Genomic DNA, 24,683 nt, shown 5'->3' on the forward strand with positions numbered 1-24,683 from the left:
CAAGGCCAGTATGTAAATAGGTAATGCAAAAAAAGTTTCACTCTCATTTCTGTCTCTTTTTATCCTTTTCCTCTCCTCATTTTAGGTAGGCTTTGTTAGTTTCTTTTTCATACTTCTAGTGTTTGTTTATGCACATGCAAACAAATATAAATATATTTTCTCACTTTTATCTTAAAAAAAAGTAAGAAGCATGTATCTGCATTATTCAATGTTTTTCTTTTAACATGTCTTGGAAATCTTGCTATATTAGTACATATACATCCTCCTCATTATATTTTTATAGCTGCATGGTATTGCATTGTGTGAATATACTATGATTCATTTAACCAGTCCCCTATTGATGGGTACTTGAGTAGTCTTTTGTCCTTATAAATAATACCACAGTAAATAACATACATATCATAGTTTGTTGATTCTGATATTTCCCCCCACATTTTCACATCCCATAGTTTAATTGGCAGCTGTATCTCATATATGTATAGTTGCTTCTTGGGATAGATTCCCAGCAGAGGGATCCCTAGGTCAAGGAAAAATGAATTTATAGTTTTGATAGATAGATAAAATGCATTTTAATCTTATGTAGCCTTAAGCATTCATCTTAAATGGACATTTTTATCATTTAATCCTAAATTTTGTTGATCCATAAAGGGTATCATGGAATATGGTTCTCCTTGATTTTTTTCCTTTTTCATTATGTGATACTCATGAATACTTACTTGGTACTTTGTGTGAGGCATTCGTAGGTAGTGGCCTTTAAAATGTATGATATAATTGTGAGTGCCTTTTTCCCTAATGTTAATTTAGAAGTGATGAAAAGTCTTTTTTTCTTTATTTTAATGTTCATTATGAATGTCTTATTTCTGGTGTCAGGGTCTCATGGTTATATGATTTTGTGGAAGTTTATAGATTGAGATACTTTTAGAAAAAATTTGTTACCGTCTCAAGTTTTTCTCTCTCCCCCCATTCCCCTTAGGTCAAAATGTGGAGAAAGAGACGAATTATCACCAAAGAGAATTAAAGTGGAGGTATGATTATATATCTATATATATATATTCTTATGCTAATGGTGTTTGTATACTAGTTCAAACTGAAAAAAAAAAAAAAGGAATGGTCCTATCAACTAGGTAAAAAGCATGAATTATAGACTCTTAAAAACAATATAGAAGTTTGTTGCTTTAAAGTATCTATAGTAATTTGAACTAGAATACTCAGGAAGTTCTTAGAAGGAAACAACAATGATGAGCTTCATGTAGGCCAGTCAGTTTATCAGGGGTTGTTTTGTAAATAAATGTTTCTTAGTATTTAAAACTCTTTACCAGTTAAACTATTCCTTTTATAGTTTTATTTACATCATCAGTCATTTTCACAAATATAATCAGAGGAGCTATGGTTTAATTTCTTTCTATTAAATATCTGAGGAAAGTGGCAGTTTAGTAGCTACAAGTTACAGAGACTTTACTGTAATTAAAAGCCTCTTTTAGGGGATCATGGTTGAAGCTGTCCTTCTGATTTTAGATCTGTGAGGGATAAGATGAGTTGAGCAAGAAAAATGTGCTTTTCTTAGGGCTCTCAGAACTAAGGCATGGTTTCAGAACTACTGCTTCTTAATTTGGATTGAATACTTTTTAAAGGCCAGTATGCAGCAGAGCAGAAATTTAAAGTCAGGCAGCTCCTCCCCTTCGCCCTTTATTTTTTCTTTTTGCTTTTTAGGGCAGAACCTGTACCATATCGAAGTTTCCAGGCTAGGGGTCGAATCAGAGCTACATCTGCCAGCAGCATGTGTGACCTACAGGGCAGCAATGGATCCTTAACCACTAATCGGGGCCAGGGATTGAACCCACATCTTCATGGATACTAGTCGGGTTCTTTACCACTGAGCCACAACGGGAACTCTCTTCCTTTTTTCTTGGGCAGGGAATGGAGGTCAGTAACTCTCTTAGCCATTCATTATTTAATTTCAAGGTAAAGCAAATAAGCTATGTTTAACTACTCCAAATTTCCATCATCAAATTATTCTTACTAAGCGTCTGTTTGTATGTAATAATATTGCATTTATACCAAAGCCAGAGCTAACCTTTAAAAACATAAATCCTTTTTCTTGCGTTAATCTTTGCAATGGCTTTTTACTGTACCTAAAATAAAATACACATTTTTTCCTGTGGCATCTGAGAACCGTACATGATCTGACTCTAGATCTGACTCTAGCTTGTCTCTAACTTCATCTGTTACCACACTTCCTCATTCTGGCTGTGTCCCAGCTCCACGGACCAGCTTTCTGTTCCTGGAACACATCAAACTCACTTGCGCACTCACTGTTTGTTCCCCCTACCTGGATTTTCACATGCCTTAAATTCATAGCTGAGAGTTTCCTATGACTTCCCTGCTTCCCTTGCTAAAGGGGCACTGTTATCCCAACATCAGATTTAGGTTCTTTGTTCTGGTTTGTTTTGTTTGTTTTCATAGCACTTAACAGTTTCTGAAACGGTTATGTATTTGTTTTTAATTTATCAGTCTGCCCCATTAGATGAGATAGAACTCTTTGTCTGTTAGCTACCTTATACTTAGTTTATAATGTGCCTTGCACTTAATAGGACTTAATAAAATCTGTTTGATGAAATAATGAATGGCCATGGATAAACATCTTTGAATTCTAAAAGCTTTAGCATAAAGCAGTCATTCTCAAAGAGGAGAAAAATTTTGTTCAAAAAGCACATTTGTAAAAATTGTGCTTTTATTTGTAATCTGACTCACTGTTAGCTCTGGAGTAATGTTTAAGATGGGTTAGCCTCAGATACCACTCAAAACATTTGTTGAAATGACCTAAAAGAGCTAACTAGTGACGTGGTTTTTTCCCTGTTGATCCCAAGAAAATAAGAGAGGATCCCTGTGGATTTAGCTGGTAGTGACTCTGCCACTATAAGGGAAGTCAGGTAAACACAGACACTGCTAAAAAGGTATGTGCCATTGGAGGATTTAGAGGAAGAAGGTACAAAACCTACCCAGTGGTCTGGAAAAGTAGACAGCTACCAGGTTTGAAATTACAACTGCCTCTCTTTCTCACCATTGGTCCTCCATGTCATAATGACTCAGGTTGTCCTCACATTTAAGCCTTGGTTTCCTTTTAGTCTAGCTTCAGAGGTCATTATTGAACATTGACGTTTGAGATTATGAATCTCATGGACTTTTGGATTATGTTTTCTTGTTAGGCTGTATTAGTAAATATTTCTGACTCTCAATGGACCTGATCTGAAATGTAAGCAAATTGTTTCTTGTATCCAGTTATAGTGTTTTGAGTTTCTTTTTTGGAGCTCAGTGTTCCATTATGGCATTAGATGTGACCCTTCTAATCTTTTATATTCCACTAGAGATAATTGAATTATAGTTCTATATTGTTAGTTTATTGCTTTACTAGACCTAAAAACCATTTGAACAGTTGTGGATTTAGAATTAACATAATCAGTGTTTCGGTTTTTTGTGAATAACAATTCTAAGCCTTCCTAAACAGACAAGTGACTTATCAGCCCTAAATGTCTTTAAATGCTGTTATAGACACTAAATTTGATTTTGTTCTCAGAAGTGAATAAGGACTTTAGCTTTTTTTTTTTTTTTTATTCTTTTTAGGGCCACACCTGTGAAATATGAAAGTTCCTGGGCTAGGGGTCAAAATGGAGCTGCAGGTTGCCAGCCTACAGCCACAGCCACAACCATGCTGGATCCAAGCCGCATCTGCAACCTACACTGCAGCTTGCAGCAACACCAGATCCTTAACCCACTTGGTGAGGCCAGGGATTGAACCTGGATCCTCATGGACACAATATCAGGTCCTTAACCCACTGAGCCATGACAGGAACCCCAGGACTTTAGTTTTTTAGGACAGTAGTTTACTTTTTTTGTTGGTTTGTTTTAATTTTGCCTTGGTTTTGCTTAGTTTTGTTTAAAAGCTTGTGTATTGCAGAGCATCAGTCTCTTCAAAATGCATGTGTTATGCATGTATGTATACCTACACATGTATCTAGTGTAATGTTTAATCCTTTGCAAAATATGCAATACTGCCATAAATCCTTGTCTAAATTTTCTTGTGCTTTAAGTTAAATTTGAGATACTAGAGCTGTTCATTTGGTTCTGGAAACTGATACTGAGGCAGTTAGTTTTGGCCATATAGGGATACTACTCCCCTAAGAAGACTTTTTACCAAACATTAATGCTTTGTTTATATCTGCCTTCTCAGTGGCTACTGTGGAGGAGAGTATTTCTGGCATGAGATGAGATTAGGGAGGGCTTTATTGAAATAACACCTGATCTGGGTTTTACAAGAAAGGTAGGATTTCAGAAGGTACAGATGTTGGGTGGAGGGTAGAGGGGCACTGCAGAGAAAGTCTAGCATAGGCAAAGACATAGAGGTAAGAAAATACTGTGTTTAGAGAACAATGAGACCAGTTTGTCCAGAATATGTGGTTAACACAAAGGATGTCATAGGTCAAACTAGAAAGATTTTAGAACTCTTTGAAGATACTGTTTTTCTTATTTCATTTGAGTATTTGTTTTGTGATTCTTAGCTTTTTAATTCTCTGTTAAGAAAAAGTAATATAAAAGTAAGCATAAGCTTAACCTATTGTAAAGTAGTATAGCAGCAGATTCCTAATTACTAGGCTCAAATGAATGAGTCCCTTTTTCTCTTCCTTTTCATCTTTATTTTTCCAAGATCCTTGACAGCAACTAATGAGCATACATGGGAAATCGCTAATTTTTTCAGTCTTAAAAAGACCATTTTTACAGAGAACAAAAAGAAATGTAATGTCCGGTAGATGAAATAGGAATGACTCAAAATAGAAATGTAAAGGAAAGAGAAACATTTTCTTGTATGCCGTTACAAGTGCATTAGGATACATTAATAAAACTAGTGCTTTATTTAAGCTCAGTAAATTGCTAAATGCTGTATTTTCCTTACCTGTTTTTGAAGGGTTGGGTGGAATGAAGTTTTAAAATCCTGGTCTGATTTTTTTCATCTTGTTATATAGTCGATTATTCCCTCTTAAATGTAGCTAGCTATTTATTTGATTATTGTTGTTGTTTAATATCAGTATGCCTTTTGTGAAGTACTCAGGATAATCTCTTGTCCTTGAATAGTGCTCCTTCCTGAAGGGCATGTAAGACATTAAAAACATAAAGATTTTGAACTTTATAATTCCTAGAATATATGAGATAGAGGAAAAAGCCTGCTAACTTTGGAAGGTCTTATTAGGGTAGCCTATAATTTGTAATGAAACCTCTAGGGAAAGCCTCTTCAGCCCTTTGTGTTAGTAAGCAAGGTTTAGGAATATCTCCTGCTGAGGCTAGGTGAATACCTTATCCATCTGGAAAACAACCCTCTGGGCGAATCCACTTTCAGCTAAAATGCAAATGGATTATGTTAATCCTTTTCTTTTTTTATCAGAGACCCCAAATCTAGTTGTTTCGGTTGTAAAAATAACTATTTTTTATTGAGTCTGTTATATGCCTGCCCTGCTATTTGAAATTCATAATCACAAACCTTGTCTACTCTACATGGAGGCTTTATGATTTCCCTTTACAGCCTAGGAGAGATCCAGAAAGGCTCTAACTTTGCACATTGCTGTCTAGTGGCAGAGCCAGGGTTTCAAATCTGGGTCTGATTTCTAAACTTCAAAGCGATACCATCCTCCTGGGTGCTAATGAGCATTCACAAAGCATCTTAGGTGTGAAAAACACTATCTGGATTAAACCTTTCCTCCTGCTAGGAGAGGAAGAAGGGCAAAGTGTGCACAAGACTGGTAGTCTATGAAGAAATGGAAAAGAATAGCACTTTTTTCTCATCCAAGGAAGTTAACAGTTACACATTTTGAGTTGAAAGTTTTAACAATTACAAAATGTATTTAACTATAAGATATCACCATTTGACATACTAAATTTTTTTAGAATTAAGAAAAACAACGCATGGAGAAGATAAACAGCAAATCAAGAAAAATTAGTTTGATTTGTTTGTACTCTACCTTTGACAGAAGGTATTTAAGATGGCTTGACTACTAGTTAAAGGAGATGAAAATCAAGAACCAAAGGCCCTGGCACTCTTGTCTTCCCCTCCATTTTTTTTTAACCATTAGTTATAAGTGGATTCAGTTGATATCTTTTTCATTTTCATTAAGTACATATCCTATAAACAAACCCTGTTATTGTCTCCAGTGTAATTAGGGTTATCTTAGAAGAGAGGAAGGATGTGTAAAACAACCAGTCTCAGCCCTCATGATGTTAGCCGACTAAATGGACTGTTACTGTTCTGATCTCATCTGTCAGTTTTTTTCGTTCACTGAAATTGCTGGAGACTAGGCAAAGAGATTAGAGGTGACAGCATTCTTGAACCTGTGTGGGCTGGGAGTGCAAAGCAATCAGAGATAACTGGATGAAAGAAATTAAGTTTGTTAATAGAGACCAGAAAGTCAGAGAATTGGGGCTTGAAAAAGAAAGACTTAGAGGAAACATCTGCTAGCAGTTCCACTAGGGTGGGGGTGAGAGAGTGAGGAAGGAGGAGAGAAGAGGGTCAGAATATCCACCTACGCTATTGCTAAGCTTGTTGAAAAGAAAGCTGGTCTAACTCTTCCCCTCTGGATCAGAAAAACAGAAGCATTACAATCTGCTATTCATATAGAAAGTGTGAGTAGAAAAAGGGAAAAATGCACGTGTGAGGCTGAGAACATCTGTTGGAACAGTCATTTTAAAGATAGCTAAGCAGTGGCTTCGAAGCAACTTGCTAGTATTTGGTGGAAAGAATGAGGAGGAATGGGGGTGGAGGCCAATGAAATGAGAGTAATTAGGTCATGAACAGCATCCCACCCTATATCTTTTATTTTCTTGGTGCTCAGACTCAGAATCTCTCCAGTGAGAGAACAGTGTGATTAATGGCAGCAGCCAAGAATATGACAAGAAGATAAATTGCTCATAGCATGGTACAGCTGGTTCCTGGGAAAAGAGCTTGAGAGACATATAACAGGAGTCCTGCACCAAACATAATGTGAAAGAGACCATTTTCTTGGGAATGTTCTCACTTTTATTTCTAAGTCATATATTTTAGGTATGTTAAACCTACTTTATATGTCATGAAGTGATAGCTACTCAGTCCAGTAGTTTTCCCATCTATGATGAACTGTCATAGGTTGGGAGAAAATCAGAATGAGTAATGTACCCAGGTGCAGAGAGACCACCAAACTGTGTTATTTATTGCTTATTGCATGCTTTTATTTCTCTTTATTAATGATGGAGCAGTATCCATTTTCTTAAAACTTTCACATGTAGAATTTGAAGTTCCCCCTTCTAGCTTTTCAATATTCTCATGGTTAATAATCCTGACTATGGTTCTGTCATGTATTTGTATAGCAATGTGTGCTTTTCCAAGATTTACCACTTGCATTACTTTATTTAATCCCCACAAATCTCCACTGGGCAGTTAAGCTATGGTTTAATCTCTATTTAAAAACTAGGAACACTGGAAATAATGAGGTTAACTTTCTTGCCTGAGAGCACACTTCTAGTTCCTAACTTGAGTAGATTAGATCACTCATTTTCTCCTTCTGCAAGCCCCATCAAAGACAGCACTGAGATATTGGAGCTTCTTGGGGCTTATGGCTTGGGCTCACTCTACTCTGAGCTGGAACTCTTCAATCTGGTTCTCTAGCTCTGACCTTAGCCCTAAGTTCCAAAGTCAGTGCCCTTTCCTACCAGAGGTTTTACCAGCAGATCAGATTCAACATATCCCCAACTGAATTCATCCACTTTTTGCCTTCAACACAAACCTCCTGGTCTTGAGTTTCAGATTCTAGTGGAATGTTATCACCAGACTTCTCATTGCCAAAGCCATCTCTCAGGAATTCATGTATTTCTCTATCACCTCTGCCGTTGTCTAGGACTAGCTCACTAGTCTCTCTTCGCTACAGCCCTCTGACCACCATCCTTAACACCCCTATACACTGTCCCCATCACATTCTGATTGGGTTTTCTAATTCAGATCTGATTTGTCCTTTCCCTAAGGCCTTCAGTGGCTTCTCTTTGCATTTAAGAGAAAAGCTAAAGTTCTTAACATGGCTTACAAGGTCTCACAGAATTTAGCTGTGGGTATCCAACTTCTCAAACCATTTCCTCTTTCCTAGTGTATTCCCCATGTTACCATAATACAGGTAAACTAATAAAGGCCCTTGAGGAACATATGTGAAGGACATTAAAATGTTCATCCCTGGGAGTTCTTTTGTGGCACAATGGATTAAGGACTGGTATTGTCATTGCAGCAGTTGGGGTCACTAATGTGGTGCAGGTTTGATCCCTGGCCCAGAAACATCCACACCCTGCAGGCACAGCAAATAAATAAATAATAAGATAAAATATTTATCCCTTTGCACATCTGAGAATCCATTGTATTAGATAATCTAAACTATGGAAAGTGCTATTTCCATGAAAATATTTTTGCAGTATCTTTCATAAAACCAAAAATAAAGTATTGTAAATGTCCAATATGAAGATGGTGATTCAGTTGTCAAGCCACCAGATGAAATATTATATAATAATTATTGACTAAGACGATCAGTGATCATAAAACCTGTGTTCCAGTGTAAAACATGTATAAACTTTTCATTTATGTTTTTACTGAGGTTACAAGTGTAGAAATAAGGTAATTGTACTGTAAATGACTGAAATGAAGTAGTGTACATTAAAGTCTTCAGTATGATTATTCAGGTAGTTAAGGTGGATTTCTTTGCTTTATTTTCTGAGTTTTTGATAATATGGTTATTTTAAAGTGAAAAGGACCTATTCTTTGACCCACAGGATGGATTTCCAGATTTCCAGGACTCTGTGCAAACACTCTTTCAGCAGGCTAAAGCTAAGAGTGAAGAACTCGCCGCTCTTGGTTCACAGGTAACTTAAACCACCAACTGATATTTCATAACAGTTTCTGTAAGTTAAAAAATAAGTGGCTGCTTCAATTAGCTTCAGTTTTAAGCATCCAAAGACTGAACTTATTTCTGGTTGTTTTTAGAATGTCATCTGATCCGTAACTGTATCAACAAGATAGCAATATCAACTTAGTTTGGTTTGCTTTATGAACAGATCCAATATTATGCTGCTTATTTAGTCTTTGTGGTTTTGTGGGAAGTAAGATTCTCTACTTCAGGAGTTCCCATTGTGGCACAGTGGTTAACAAATCCAACTAGTAACCATGAGGATGTGGGTTCCATCCCTGGCCTTGCTCAGTGGGTTAAGGATCCGGCGTTGCCATGAGCTGTGGTGTAGGTTGTAGATGCGGCTTGGATCCTGCGTTGCTATGGCTCTGGTGTAGGCCGGCAGCAACAGGTCCGATTTGACTCCTAGCCTGGGAACCTCCATATGCTGCGGGAAGTAGCCCTAGAAAAGGCAAAAAGACCAAAAAAAAAAAAAAAAAAGATTCACTACTTCAGAAAACTCAGAACAAGCATTTTTTTTTTTTTTTTTTTTTTTTTTCTTGTCTTTTCTAGGGCCGCACACGCGGCATATGGAAGTTCCCAGGCTAGGGGTCAAATCAGACCTGTTGTTGCTGGCCTATACCAGAGCCACAGCAACTTGGGATCTGAGCCGCATCTGCCACCTACACCACAGCTCACGGCAACGTCAGATCCTTAACCTACTGAGCAAAGCCAGGGATCGAACCCGCAACCTCCTGGTTCCTAGCCGGATTCATTAACCACTGAGCCACGATGGGAACTCCCAGAAGAAGCAGTTTGATACCAGGAAAACAATTGTGTTGACCATGGCCTGCATGTAATGTAACTGAGATAGAATAGGTCGAGTTCTCAATAAAATATTACTACTCAGTATAATAGGTATTGGTGAATCATTTCAGTTCACGTATAATGCAAAATTAATAAATTCATATGTAGCTTCAGGTCTTTTGCTGCTAAATTATTGAAATTAACATTTTAAAAAGTCATTTTTGCAAACATCACCTTTTAGAAAGTACTCTAAGTTTTATTCCTATTGATCTTCTCTCTAGTGACTGCTTTCGGTCATATTTAGTAATGACAAGTTTTGTGTTTTCATGTTAAAAGGATGAAAAATACATTTCCCCCTCAGAAATCTTACTGAAATTTTACCACTTAATTAGTAATGAATTTAAATAAAGTTATGGCTCCTTTTGATTTGATTTATTTGCATTCAGAAAAAAATTGTATAAGGTTTTATCCTATTCTATGAAATACTGTATCTCACCTATAGATTTTTGCTACTGTGAATCGGGATTGTTTGTAACTAATTTTATTTATTTTATTTTATTTTTTTAATTAATTAACTTAGTCTTTTGTCCTTTTAGGGCCCTACCCGTGGCATATGGAGGTTCCCAGGCTAGGTGTCTAATTGGGGCTGTAGCCACCAGCCTATGCCACAGCCACAGCAAGTCAGATCTGAACCTCGTCTGCAACCTACAGCTCATGGCAACGCCAGATCCTTAAACCACTGAATGAGGCCAGGGATCGAACCCGCAACCTCATGGTTCCTAGTCAGATTCGTTTCTGCTGCACCACAACGGGAACTCCAAGTAACTAATTTTAAATAGCAAACTCCTTGTACTTCTCTTTTATATAGCATGGTAGGGATTCATATCTCTGCACCTTGACTATTAACTCCTTGGCAAAATATCACAAATACACTGCTTTGAACATCACACACAGGTAATTTAGAGTAGTGCGTAGAGAGGGGCTTAGAGAACACATGCAGAGGTAAATTTCTATATCAGCCAACTAATTGTGTATTTTAAAACATGTCTTTTTATGATTGGTTGGAAAATACTGCAGTTTCATTCCATGATGAAGGTGAAGCTCCTCTTTGGCACTGATGATCTCTGCATAATTTGTATTGTTTAATTTTAGTGGGAGGTGTGTTTGTCTTGTTCTTCTAGACAGCCGTTTTGCACCTTCCCCCCCCCAAAAAAAAATACTGTCATCATATCAGAGTTTGTGTAGTGCCAAATCCTAAAATAAAAATGCCAAGATTTCACCCCCTATGTTAGAAACAGTTTATAGCAGATGTTGCTGTTGCTCTGAGGTTCCTTTTAAAAAAATCTTTAAAAGGACTCAGTACCTTGGAAAACAAAGCTAAGGTTATTTTGCTTTTGAGCTAAAATGGAATTTTCTTTATCGAATTGAGCAGAAAGCTTTTTTCCTTCTACCAACAAAATCTAGCACTCTGTGTTTTAACATGGTGATATAGACATCGATGCATATTTATGGAACGTATATACCACATGAAGTGTGAACTAATTTTAATGAATACTAAATATATTTGCTGGAATCTGAAATTGGCATCTTTAAACCATTAAAAAATCCAGAGTGTTTTAGTTATTTTATTTTTGCTTTACTTACTAGCAGCCTGAAAAGGTGATGGCAAAGCAGATGGAGTTCCTTTGCACCCAAGCTGGCTATGACAGACTGCAGCATGCTGAAAGAAGACTGTCTGCAGGACTTTACAGGCAGAGCTCAGAAGAGCACAGCCCTAATGGCTTGACTTCTGATAACTCTGATGGACAAGGTACAGCTTTAGAATGACCCACACCTGTAGAGCTACTCTTTGTATTTCAAAGAGAAACAAAAAATTGCTGATTTTTTGTAAAACTTGAAATCTTGTGGAGATTATATTATAGATTTTCCATGAAAATTAATTTTTAAATTGTCTCTTTTTCTAAAAAGGATTCTCCCTGCAAATTTAATTTATGAAGTTTTTTTTAACCTTCTTATCTCTAAACAATAGCTGGCGCATGCAGTTGATGTGTATTTTATAGAAGCTGGATTGGGAATGGGAGATGTAAATGGTACAGAGCATTTTCCCCAAAGAAATGGAGTCCATGGGAGATGTTTATCATTTTTAAAAAGATTAAAACTTGGTATTTTTTTGACTTCATAAACAGATTTGTCTGAAATTTATAACATTTGGTTCCTCAGCGAATGTGGTAACTGCTTTCAAAGTAACAATGGCGGAGTACAGAGATTTGAAGAGACAGTGTAAGAATGGAGAGCCTTGTGGAAATTTTGTCTTCTTTTAGGCTTCACACTGGCCTGTCATCCCTCTGAAAATATTTTGTGTGGTATATACTTAGGAATTTGTTCTCTTCAACTCTTAGGTGTAGAAAAGCTTTGATTCATAAGTAATTTTACCATTTAAAATTTATTTTATTTTTTGTATCCACACATAAAGAAAATCCCAAGTCATTGTCATTCACTCATTCAATAAATATATTTTTTTATTATCTCCTATGTGCCGGGCATACTTTTAGGCACTGAAAATGCCACAGTGAATAATATAAAATCCCTGCTCCCTCGGAGCTTATACTTGAGGGAGATATATAGTATATAGGTATAGAATATCTACTCTGGTTTTAAATAGTGATAGTGTTTGAAGAAAAACAATTTTTTAGGACCTTCTTTTTTATGTAGTATTGTTCCTCTTTGTAAAGAATGGTTACTACAGTCAAAAAAATAAGACTATTTCTAAGTAAGAATACTATCTTAGCATTCTTCAGCTATAGAGTAAAACATGCCAGCAGATCAAAGTACTGGTGGAGAATGTTCTTCCTTTTTAAAATATTACAGAAATTTTTTAGTGGAGGTCTTGTTTAATTTTTTCAGTCATCCTTGACAGTTAAGATTAGAGTTAAGGAACAAAGGCATTAATGAAAGATCTGATGACTCTAATTTGTGACACCAGGATAATCCAGTGTAGGGCAGCAATTTGCTAAGTATGAAAGATTTAGATTTGTTTGTTTATTTATTTATTTACTTACTTACTTACTGCTTTTTAGGGCTACACTTTTTGCATATGGAAGTTCCCAGAGTAGGGGTTGAATCAGAGCTGCAGCTGCTGGCCTGTGCCACAGCCACAGGAACTCGGGACTCAAGCCGTGTCTGTGACCTACACCACAGCTCATGGCAAGGCCAGATCCTTAACACACTGTGCGAGGCCAGGGATCAAAGCTGCATCCTCATGAATACTAGTCGGGTTCTTCACCGCTGAGGCACAGCAGGAACTCCAGATTTAGTGTTATGACAGAGAACAAGATTTGGTTTATGAAGCATTTTTTATTATATATGTGCTAATTATATTTTTTCATGGATTTGCCATAGGTTTTGTTGTTGTTTTTAGTAATAGGCAGTTGGCTTGAAGCCATTTCTGTCTCTCTAGTCTTTGTTATTATATGGTTAATGATTTAGCTTGGTAGTATGTTCCACTAGTAAGAAAATGCCCTACAGAAAGTGATGCATTTTCTGCCAAAGTTGAAGTGCATACTGGAAATCTCAGTCTTTAGTTTGTCGATTAACCTTTTAAAATGTCCTGGAAGAATTGTAAATCTCAAAACAAGCTTGAATTGCCATTTTCCTCCTAAATTATTCTTTTAATTATTTTCTCACTGTTGTTCAAGTTCTTCAGTGCCTGTTGACTTTCCTTACTCATTTCCTAAGGAGTGTTCAGGCAATTTGTGAAAACTTACTTTTAAGAAAAATTACAATGTGTTTTTAATTATTCATATTGCTTTTTTTTCTTTTCATTAGGAGAAAGACCTTTGAATCTCCGAATGCCTAATTTACAAAACAGACAACCCCATCATTTTGTAGTGGATGGGGAGCTGAGTAGACATTACTCCAGTGAGGCAAAGTCCCACTCATCAGGTGAGAATGTACAGTATGATCAGAGGGAAATAATTCTTGGTTAAAACATTCTATTCTCCTGACCTTCACTGTGCCCCTCCTTAAAAAAGAGTCATTATTAATAATGTTACTAGGCAGTTTTCTTCCCTTGGAAATAATAGATTACCATTTTAATAGCCAGTCTTTTTGAGAACATGATATTGCAAAGAATTGACAGGGAAAAACTTGACGGTTGGGATTATTTTAATTAGCTATTACATGAATGGTGACTTTTTCTTTTCTTTTTTTTTTTTTTTTTTGTCTTTTTGCCATTTCTTGGGCCGCTCCAGTGGCATATGGAGGTTCCCAGGCTAGGGGTCGAATCGGAGCTGTAGCTGCCGGCCTACGCCACAGCAACGCAAGATCCGAGCCGCGTCTGCAGCCTACACCACAGCTCATGGCAATGCCGGATCGTTAACCCACTGAGCAAGGGCAGGGATCGAACCCTCAACCTCATGGTTCCTAGTTGGATTTGTTAACCACTGAGCTATGACAGGAACTCCTGAATGGTGACTTTTATACAAAATTCTAAACCAGATAATAAATAGCCAGTTTATTATTAATTCCCTATTCCGGCCTTTCATAGTATGAAAATGATGGATTATATGTTTGCTGTCATGCTAAGAAAACCTTATGTACCAAAATCTAAACTCTTACAGGTGCATTTTGGGGATGATATTTGTATTTTAGAAGTAAATTGAACTCCATAAAAGGACAAGCTATTCCTTATTATAGTCTGATGCTTTCATGTTTTTATCCAAGTAAAGTGAATTAGACAAAGTTAAAGTATTAGAGACCAACACCATTTGAAAGAATCCAGTATCATTCAGTCTTTGAGTTAAAGTAATTTGAGGAGGCACTTGAAGTCAGTTGTTTTATTTGTAAAGTAGAAATATTATCTGCCTCATAGAATAGTTAATGAGCATTAAACAGTTAGAGCCTATATGAATTTCCTGGTTGATAGGAATTCAATAAATGGCAGCTACTTTTTTTTTTTTTTGGCTGCCCCACAGCATGTGGAAATTCTCAGCCAGGGATCAAACCCACCCCACAGCAGTGACAATGCCAAATCCATAATCCACTGCACCACAGGAGAACTCCTGCTATCTACTGTTTTTATTCCTCTTCTTATGCTGAATTTAAAATCTACTTCTATATAGAGAGGGTAGATTCATAAATTGAACTGCCTGATTTAAGATAAATTGTCAACACTGGTGACTTTTCTAGAGTCCTTTTTAAAGTGAGTGTGTGTGTGTGTGTGTATTTCCCAGTATTAGTACTTCATGTAAATATTACATTTTATTGTCATTCTGTAGCATTTGTTTGATGTTGAAATAACCATTCATGTAACTCCAAAGAATGATTCCTTATGAGAGTAGAATCTTCTTTCTTCTATTCCCTATTTCTCCCATCTTAAGTTTTCATGGCTAGGGAAACTTGTAAAAACTATTTCCATGTTTAAACATGGAAGATGTTTTTCTGCCTTTGACTTCAATTATAATAAGTATGTTAGCCAGTAACTTTGTTGTATGTGAGTGACCAGTTTTTTTTTTGTTTTTTTTTTCTTTTTGCTATTTCTTGGGCCGCTCCCGCGGCATATGGAGTTTCCCAGGCTAGGGGTCTAATCGGAGCTGTAGCTGCCAGCCTATGCCAGAGCCACAGCAACTCGGGATCCGAGCCGCGTCTGCGACCTACACCACAGCTCACGGCAACGCCGGATCGTTAACCCACTGAGCAAGGGCAGGGACCGAACCCGCAACCTCATGGTTCCTAGTCGGATTCGTTAACCACTGCGCCACGACGGGAACTCCAACCAGTTTTATTTTATAATTTTATTTATTACTTTGGACTGAGCATTAAATAAAAATCAGTAGGTTCTATATGCTGTGTGCTTTACATGCTTTTCATGATTAACTCTCATTCTACCCTAAGATACTATCCCCATTTAATAGATGAAGACAGTAAAGCTTAAGAGAGGTGTGTAACTTGCCCAGAGATGTATGCAGCTAGTAATTGACAGAAGAAGAATTTAAATCCAGAATCCAAACTCTTTAACTACAACTCTATAAACATAAAATTTTTTAATGGAATTACAGAATCATGAATAGTTGATACTGTTTGCTTTGGAGTTGGGGGTTTTTTTGGTTAGGGTTTTACTTCTTTGTCTTTTTAGGTCTATACCCACAGAATATGGAAGTTCCTGGCCTAGGGGTCAAGTCAGAACTCCAGCTGCAGCTTCAGGCCTATACCACAGCAATGCCAGATCCAAGCTGCATCTCGGACCTATGCTGCAGATTGTGGCAACACCAGATCCTTAACCAAGTGATGTCAGGGATTCAACCCGAATCCTCGTGGATACTTGTCGGGTTCTTAACCTACTGAGCCACAATGGGAACTCCTGGGAGTTTGAGTTTGTGTGTGTGTGTGAGAAAGAGAGAGAGAAATCTATTGATTTAAAATATCAATACTTTTTTTTGCAGAGAGCCTTGGGATTTTAAAAGACTACCCTCACTCAGCTTTTACTTTAGAAAAGAAAGTCATCAAAACAGAACCTGAAGATTCAAGATAGCTGTAATTTTCCCATTGTTCTCTGGAAATGGCATCAGATTTAAGGATAATACTCCATCATAGAAATAAGCCTTAATAACCAATGTTGCCTCATTCAGCACAAACAGATTTCATAGCCAAAGCATAAGGACTGATGTAGTAGTCTGTGGAAACCAGGAAGACAAAACTACAGCCACAAAGGAGAAAATTGAGAGAATGTTGCAATTTGTAACAGAAATATTGATTCATTCACATTCCTGTATAAGTTGTTTTAAGTGGAAAGGCTTACAAAATATTATTGTAAGCACTCATTATTTAAGAGTGTACAATGCATCTGTGTAATTTATAGAAGTAAAATCTAGATGTTGAGACTTGATCGGGCCAATAGGTGTGGATACAGTTTATTTTACTTGAAGTTTTATTGTCTACTATCTGTGTTTTGCGTAAATATATATTATTGTATGTCAGAGTTTAGCATCTTTGCAGTCATAAAAAAGAAAGTCTAAGCGATGTAGTTATTGGCAAGGTTGCAATGACTTTGGAAAAATGGAAAACAAATAATTCAATTTAAGCCAAGGAAAATATTGTAGATTGAATATCTGATAAAACTGATTTTAAGATGAAATATGTCATTTTTAAAAGTGAAATATTACTTTTACCGGTTTAATCAGGCACATAGTTAATAAGTATTGGAGTGAAGTAAAAGAAGATGAGCAGTGGCGTACAAAACCTTTTACCTAGTTGACCCAGGTTGCATTATATGATAGCTACTTAAGGTGTAACAGAAAAAGGAAGCTGTTACTTGGAGAGAGAACTTGAAACAAGTAGACTGATATGTAAAAGCCTTGACTTAAAACATTGCTATTTCAAGTGTGTTATATAGATTAAGACATAGTAAGTTAACCCTAAATGTGATAAGGATGGTGACTGTTAACAAAGGCTGTAAGAGTAAGTACTGGTTTATATCCAGAAATTATCCTCTGTGTATCAGAGTCAGAGAAACTAGATAGCCCTCCCCTGGGGATGTCTTTCCACCAAACCATCACAAGTGTGGACAGTCATTGCATCCACATTTGCAGGCATGTTTCTATGGAGGTTTAATCGATACCGATACTCATTATTTATTTTAGTTTCATTTTTGTACACATTTCAGATTTGCGAATGCAGTTTTTTTTCCTAAAATTCATTTTAACTTGAAAATATTTTAATTCTCCCTATTTAATTAATGCATATATATGAGGTGTGCTTAAATGTTAATTACATAATTGCATACTTATCAGATTTCACATTGGAATCTATAGTGAAAAAACAAATACTACTTTTACCAATTTACAGTTTTTTCTGTTGGTTTAAGAGAAGATGTTTGACAGCTTTGCCTACTTCCTCCAAGTTCATCTAAACCCACATGTTGCTAAGAAGAGGGTATTGACTTGGAATATGTGTTTTTTTGTATAACTGTGTAAAAAATATTAAGTTATCTGTTATACTGAAATTCATCAGCAAAATGTTAGATAAAATGTCTGCACTGTAATCTCTGATCACTGTCACATATATAATTGCTTTTTCATTTTGATTTGTAGAATAGCTTTACAGTGGAAACACCAGTAAACAACTTTTATACTATTAAAAGGCTTTTTTCCCTTCCTAAATGTTTTAATTGTACCAGTGTTTTGCCCACTGAAGAAGCTTTTTATGGACCTTGCAACTTTGTTGCTAGCTTGAGGTTGAATATTGTGGTTGTACTGTTCATTGTGTGTAGAAATAGTATGAGTACGATTTACATAGATTGTTCAGTTTTTAATATTAGCCATAGAACTGGTTAGTATCTCAGTAGTTTCATGAAACGTTTCCTGTATTCTAATCTATTTTGAGAAATTTTGTGGGTTTTTTTAAAATTGTGTCATATGGTTCAAGTTTGTAGATTTTAATAAGCAACAGTTTTTAAAGATGTGGTAATCTTCCAACTAATAATTTACCTGTCTGTCATGACCCCACGAACTGCATCTTTAAATCCATAAATAAGTTTCCTTAAGTATCGTACTTTTCTGTTCTTTCATGATTAGTGATAAGGGGAAGCACAAGAAAAATTTCAGTAGAATACAGTTTTTATTTTGTAAACACTAATGTATTAAACTTGCTATACCTTGAAGCAAATAATATATATTTTTATTTGAATTGTATATATGAATTGGATGTTATAACTAGTTGATTTTTTTTCATTGTGTTAGAAGTATTTTCACTAAACCAGGTCAATTGGTTACCTCAGTATTACAACCAATTATAGTCCAAGGGACCATTTTCCCCCAAGTCTCTGTTGTACTTTATTATGTGAAGTCTGCGTTTCTGTGACTCTTAAAGCTGTTGGTGAGGTGGGACGAGTGCACTTGCTTCCTGTGGCAATAAAGACTTTCTGTGCCTCACACATCTATGTTTATAGAACTTTCTGCATAGCAGTCTTCACAGTAGTGTTAGCCTATTGTCTCCCCCTTCATTATATGGTCTGGGCTTGAGTGTTAGAGACCAGGGACTTACGTCTTAAGTCAAATCTAAATATTATCACATACCTTCATCTCTGTAAAGTTATTTGGCAGACAGGTACTCAAGTTGACTCTGAGAGAATTTGGTTTATATTGTTCTCGTTTATGATAAGTTTACAAAGACATTTATTTTCTTTTAGGGCTAAACCTAAAGTTTGGAAGTTCCCAGGCTAGGGGTTGAATCTGAGCTTCATCTTCCAGCCTATGTCACAGCCACAGCCACACTGGATCCTTAACCCAGTAAATGAGGCCAGGGATCGAACCTATATCCTCATGAATACTAATCAAATTCTTAACCCGCGAAGTCACAATGGGAACTCCTACAAAGACATTTTAAAACCACTCACCATATCTAACCAACTAAATAAATAAAAGGAAGAACATTAGGATTTAACATTTACAATGTACTAATATATGCAAAAGGTTAATGTGATTAACATAAAAGCCTCATTATTAAGGGCTAATTATATGAAATTGAACTAACTTGTGGAGAGTTAGCAAAAACTTTCAAGAAGCTGTAACTATTGAGTTTGGCAGATTAATGAGCTTCAGTGTGTTCAGTGCTGGGCCAGGTGCTGGGATAAAGGTAGAGGCCAAACATGATCCTTGCCCTTTGGGAACCCAGCACCTAGTTGAATGGGAAATAATACCACTCGAAAGTAGAAATTTCAGTGTGTTAACAGACTTGGGATGAATAAGAAGCTAATATTTAAGTGCATTCTGTGTTGAGCAGGCATCATGGTAGTAGATATGTTACAGGTGAAAGAAAAAAAAAGCATATTTACTCAGTGAGACTCAAGAGATCAGCCAGGACTAGAATACTTAACAGAAAGAGGTGGGATGTGCTTTTACTTTGAGGTCACTTTTAAAAAAATTATTAAGCTGAGTGCTTCCAAGTAATGCTTGATAATCATTCTTTTGACAGTCCCAATGAATCTGTCAACAGGTATGGGAAAAAAATTGCTTTTTCCTGACCTTAAAGCCACTTGGAGAAAAGCTCTTATTTAGAATTTGTTCATTATGAGCACCTAGTGTACCTTTACATTTATGGTACTTAAGATTGAAACCTAAATAAGCATTCAAGGAATTTCCTAACATATGATCTGCTCGGCTACTCAAATGTTTAAGTATTACTGACACAATACTCATTTGGCTTGTGACTTAATACTGCCTTAGGTCTTTAAAAGAAAGTCAGCCAAGGCATTAACCTCATAAAACTAGAAGGTCTAGCTCTTGTAGGAGATGAATTCCGTTAGTAAATAGCTAAAGTTAGAACTGAGCAAACATTTTGTGTTTATAACAACTTGAAGCAAATATGGTGGCTGCTATTTAACTAAAATCACTTTATTGTCCAGCTGTGTGCATGGGTGGTGTTTCAGGGAATCTGGCTTATTTGTTATTACCTGTGAATGTTCTCATAAATGAGATTCTCAAGTGGGATCTAAAGTTAATAAAAGAATGACCCAATGTCCAGAAATTTATTTTTATTGTAAATATGTTTAATCTCAGAAAACTTCACCGTTGGCTAGTTCTTTAGTGACTATAAGATGATTCTTATTTTACGTAGATGTGATCAAAAGCTAAATGCTAGGGCTAGGGTTTTTTTTTCTTACTTTAAAACCTTTAAGATCTTTAAAACCTCTTCTCTGGCTTCTGTTTCTACTGACCTATGGAAAATTTTTTGAAAAGAAAAAAATCACCTATATGGTGTTTTGAATTTTTTGTGCAGAGAAAGCTAATCAGAAACTGATTTTTAAATTCATAATCAACTGATTAAAGTTAGAATCCAAAAACTTACTGTGCTTAAGTTTTTAAGTTCAACTTAGAAATCTTGTTCTATCGGTAGTTTAGCATTTTAAGGGAACTATGAATAATGGCTAGTTCCATTTACAAAATTGGTTAATTAAGATCCTTTATATTTTTATTATTTCATTCTTCCTGTTTTCTTAGGGTTACAAACTTGTGAATTTTGGGTCTCCTAGTTGTGTCTTTTGGTCACAAATTTAAGAGTTATTCTGACAGCTAAATAATCTACTTCCAAGTATTGCTCCTAATAATGTTGAAGTTCATCTTCAATTAAAGGAAATTTTTATGACATTTTTGTAACAATTGCATAAAACTCTCAAGGAACATCAGAAATGAATCAAAAAATACTGATCTTAGTTTTGTACTAACATCCATATCAAATGTTTAGTTATAATCCTTTTCCTGTTTTATTTTTAATGCCTGATTTCAGACACTTAAGTGAGAAATTGCCTTTATTTTTTATACTTTATTATACAGTTGCTATCAATTTAAGTTTTCCAATGTTACTTCTCAAAAGAATTAACTTCTTCACAGTCTCAGAGAAAGCATTAATTGTCATCAAACATAATATTGCAAAATCCAGATAAAGAACATGTAACACTGGTTCAAGATATAGAGCCAAACAGGTGTTAAAGTTAACCCAAGAATTTTTCTCATCAGCCTATTAAGAGTAACAAAGTTTGTGAATTTCCTGGTAGTCCAAATAATTTGGTAGTCAACCCAGGCTAGTTTTGCTGTGGGTGAGCACCAGTGGCGGTATAAGTTAGATTGTGCTTCATATTTACACATTCTGAAACCTTATGAGTCATCTTTGCATTAAAAGTTTGCACCTCATAAATTTATGTTTAAAGTGCCATGTTCAACTCCCACACACAATCCTAGGCAAGTAAGGCCCATTCTCTTGTAACTGTCACAGACACCCTCTGCTGACAGGTCACTTAGGCTCAAGTATGTAGGAAGATATTTAAGTAGTGCGCACGTAGGTGGAACCTTACCGGTAAATGGCTCAGCAGAGGCATTTTATAGTTTCATGAGACTACCTACCATCCTCAACTATGAACTGTTAAACCAAACATCTGTGATCTAGCCCCATGCCCTGCTATTTAGTATCCTTTCCGGAAGATGGAGTGATTTCTTTGGTAGCACATTCTCATACCGTAGATCCTCCAGAGTCTCATCATTTTAGGGTATATTTACCTAAAAGAGGTACACATTTCCCACCCTCAGTTCCCTGACAACATAATGGACAGTTAAAATGGACTAGGTCATCTTTTTCTTTTCTGAATTCATCCAGTTACTCTATCATCAGAACATGCCCATTTTTGATTAAACGAATTTCTTTTGCATGCATCAGCTAATCTTCAAATTGGAGCACATCTTTCTGATTTTTATTGATAAGAATACAGCTTGTATAATGAGATAGTTCACAGATATAACCAGGAACTTAACTCCAATTCTCAGGGTATTAAAAAACATATATATCCACTTGTTAAAAAAAAATTACATTCAAGGTGAAATAAATTTTAGATTACCTAACATCCAAAGAAAAAATGAATATATTGTAATATTTTAAAGTGAGAAGAGGTAAGTATCTCATTCCCCAAGATGTTAAGCATGTGTGTAATAGTATATTTTTCTAAAAGTCACTTCTATGCTCCCTTAAAAAGTCAACTAGCTCTGCTTTGCAAAGCACATGATCTGAAACTGAGGCTTCTACTTTCAATCTCATGGCAATTGTAGTCATACTATATTATCAAATTTACTGTTTTCTAGCACTGGGCCAACTGCTGTACTTTTAATTCTCTCTGCAACTACTGGAGGTAGCTATTATCACCCCCATTTTACAGATGAGGAAATAGAGGCTGCCAGATTAGGTAATTAGTTATTACACATAGTAAGTAGTAACTTGGGCCAGTACACTTTTTTGATGCCAGTCCACGTGCACCCTATTCTGTCAAATTTTCTTTGAACCAAGTGGCTTGTACTGTATCAACATTTTACACTAATACAGTGAACACTTTAAAGTGCAGATGCAGCTTAACTATATGCACATACAGAAACTACTCGGTATGTGTATGTATATGTATCTCCACTGGTTAGTTGTTAGTGGTGTCTAGATTCTGGCAGAAGCTTCCTAAAGGACATAAGTATCAAGCCATTCTGAACGTAGGTATTTTAGCAGAAAAAGGCCATTACAATGCTTTAGGGCTAGCATGTACGGAAGGCCTAGGTGGGGGAGCAGAAAAGTCACATTCAGGTACCATTGGGAAATTTAATGGACTAGAGTAGAGAATTCAAATAGAAATTTAACTAGAAACATCTAGAAAAAAGGGTGCCTACGAAATGAAACCTTTTGAAACGCATAATTCTCATTTAATTTGGGAAGCAATTGGAAGCGTTTGAGGAGGAGAGTGCAATAGACCAAAAATGTTTGAAACAGGAGAAAATAATACAAATCAGATCCTTAATATAAGATGTTCCAAGAAGCTCCTAAAGAGCTTGATTCTGGCTCTAACATTGGGAAGGAATGATTAGGATGTTCCTTCCTCCAGTATTCAGCCTTCAACTGGTCAAGCTGAAGTAGTGAGAATAAGGACAAGGGGACCAAGAGTTAAGGCTAGCCAATCAGTCAATAATTCATTAATCAAGCAAATATTTGTTAAGCCACTTGCTTAAAAATATTAATGCACAATGTTAGAAGCTAGGAATATGAATGTCATAGGACATCATCCCAGCCCTTGATAGATACTCATTTTTTAGCAGAGGAAGATGATGATTTTTTGTTGATGAATTGGCAGGACTTCAATAACAGTCCTGAAATAGGAGTTCTTTTGTGTCACGTCAGGATTGGTGGTGTCTTGGGAGGGCTGGGACGCAGGTTCGACCCTGGCCCAGCACAATGGGTTAAGGATCTGGCATTTCCACAGCTGCGGCTTAGTTCAAAACTGCGGCTCGGATCTTATCCCTGGTTTGGGAACTCCACGTGCAGTGGGACAGACAAAAAAAAAGTCCTAAAATAAATGTCTAGCTAGTGAAAAAGGAACATACTGGTCAAATGGATGAAAATTATCCGTGCTTGTGACCCTGGGGAAAGAAGAGAATTGCAGCACCACTTTCCAAAAGAATTTAGGAAGGAGAGATTTGATGTTTGATATTTTGTTTCAGACAGGTTTGGGTTGTTTGTATATATGAGTAGTGCTGCCCTGCAGGCAGCAAGGAATACTGAACCAACCGTAATGTGGATCGTCTAAGCTAGAGCTAAGGATTTTTGAGAATTTAAAGTCATTTTCCTAGAAAGACTCACACAAGAGCAAAGTTAGTTATAAACCGACAGTCTATGAATAAACCTAAAAAAAACAAACAACAACAACAACAAGAAAACAAAACCCCTGATTAAAGGTTCAGGTGTATTTTGTGTTTAGAGATAAGAGAGGAAGGAGGGATTCAGTGAAGGAAACAAATTAGCTAGATTTCCAACTATGTTTTACTTAACTTCATTTGCATCTCCAAATGTCACCCAGAAATTATTAAAAATGGAAAAAGCTAATTTTACAATTGTGAAATCTAGTCTATTCTTCTTTTCTGAACTGAGTGAAAAAATTCTAGAAATAGTACCTTTACCTAAAGCTTGTAAGGCCATCTTTATCTTTACAGTTGTGACCTAATTAATGCTTTCCACAAACCAGCAAATTTGGCATTATTTTCCTCATTTTATGAAGGAAAAACTGCACTGAGAGGTTTAGAAGCTCGAGAAGAAATTAGTTTGCAGGTGATAATTACTTCTGTTTTGGTTTCTGTCCTTAATGAGGAAAGAAAATCACACTGTGCATTTAAAAACTATAGGTTGCCCTCCAGCTCCTTTATGTGGGACAATGTGAAAGCTCCAATGAGACAATTATGAACGGGTTGAGGAAGAAGCAGCATAGGCACCAATGGCTTGAGAGAAATTAAAAATCAAAAAATTGTACTTTGTTTCTTAAATGGAGAGTCTTTTTTTAAAAGATAGAGAAATCATGTCTTGTTTTGCTAAATATTTTCTTAACATGCATGGGTTTTCTAAATACAACAAAATTTATTATCATCAACA

General features: G+C 36.1%; 2 protein-coding genes across 7 annotated transcripts in view; one reads left to right on the forward strand and one right to left on the reverse strand.

Annotated features, from left to right (window-relative positions):
• Nucleotides 1-20,257, forward strand: part of NAB1 (NGFI-A binding protein 1) — a 46,376-nt gene extending 26,119 nt beyond the window's left edge. For 2 of the 4 annotated variants that reach the window (XM_021076057.1, XM_021076055.1), the window contains 5 exons: nt 974-1,025; nt 8,827-8,916; nt 11,394-11,556; nt 13,572-13,688; nt 16,187-18,677. In XM_021076057.1, the coding sequence (XP_020931716.1) occupies nt 974-1,025; nt 8,827-8,916; nt 11,394-11,556; nt 13,572-13,688; nt 16,187-16,275 (511 nt within the window). In that variant the 3' untranslated portion in view covers nt 16,276-18,677. Of the gene's footprint in view, nt 1-973; nt 1,026-8,826; nt 8,917-11,393; nt 11,557-13,571; nt 13,689-16,186 lie in introns of all 4 variants that reach the window. The other 2 variants (XM_021076058.1, XM_021076056.1) reach the window with 2 other exon arrangements.
• The window catches only part of NEMP2 (nuclear envelope integral membrane protein 2), a 402,284-nt gene that overhangs the window by 163,691 nt on the left and 213,910 nt on the right, over nt 1-24,683 (reverse strand). The window lies entirely within an intron of this gene.

Source organism: Sus scrofa, chromosome 15 (genome assembly GCF_000003025.6).
Source record: "Sus scrofa isolate TJ Tabasco breed Duroc chromosome 15, Sscrofa11.1, whole genome shotgun sequence".
In the NCBI taxonomy this organism is placed as follows: Eukaryota; Metazoa; Chordata; class Mammalia; order Artiodactyla; family Suidae; genus Sus; species Sus scrofa.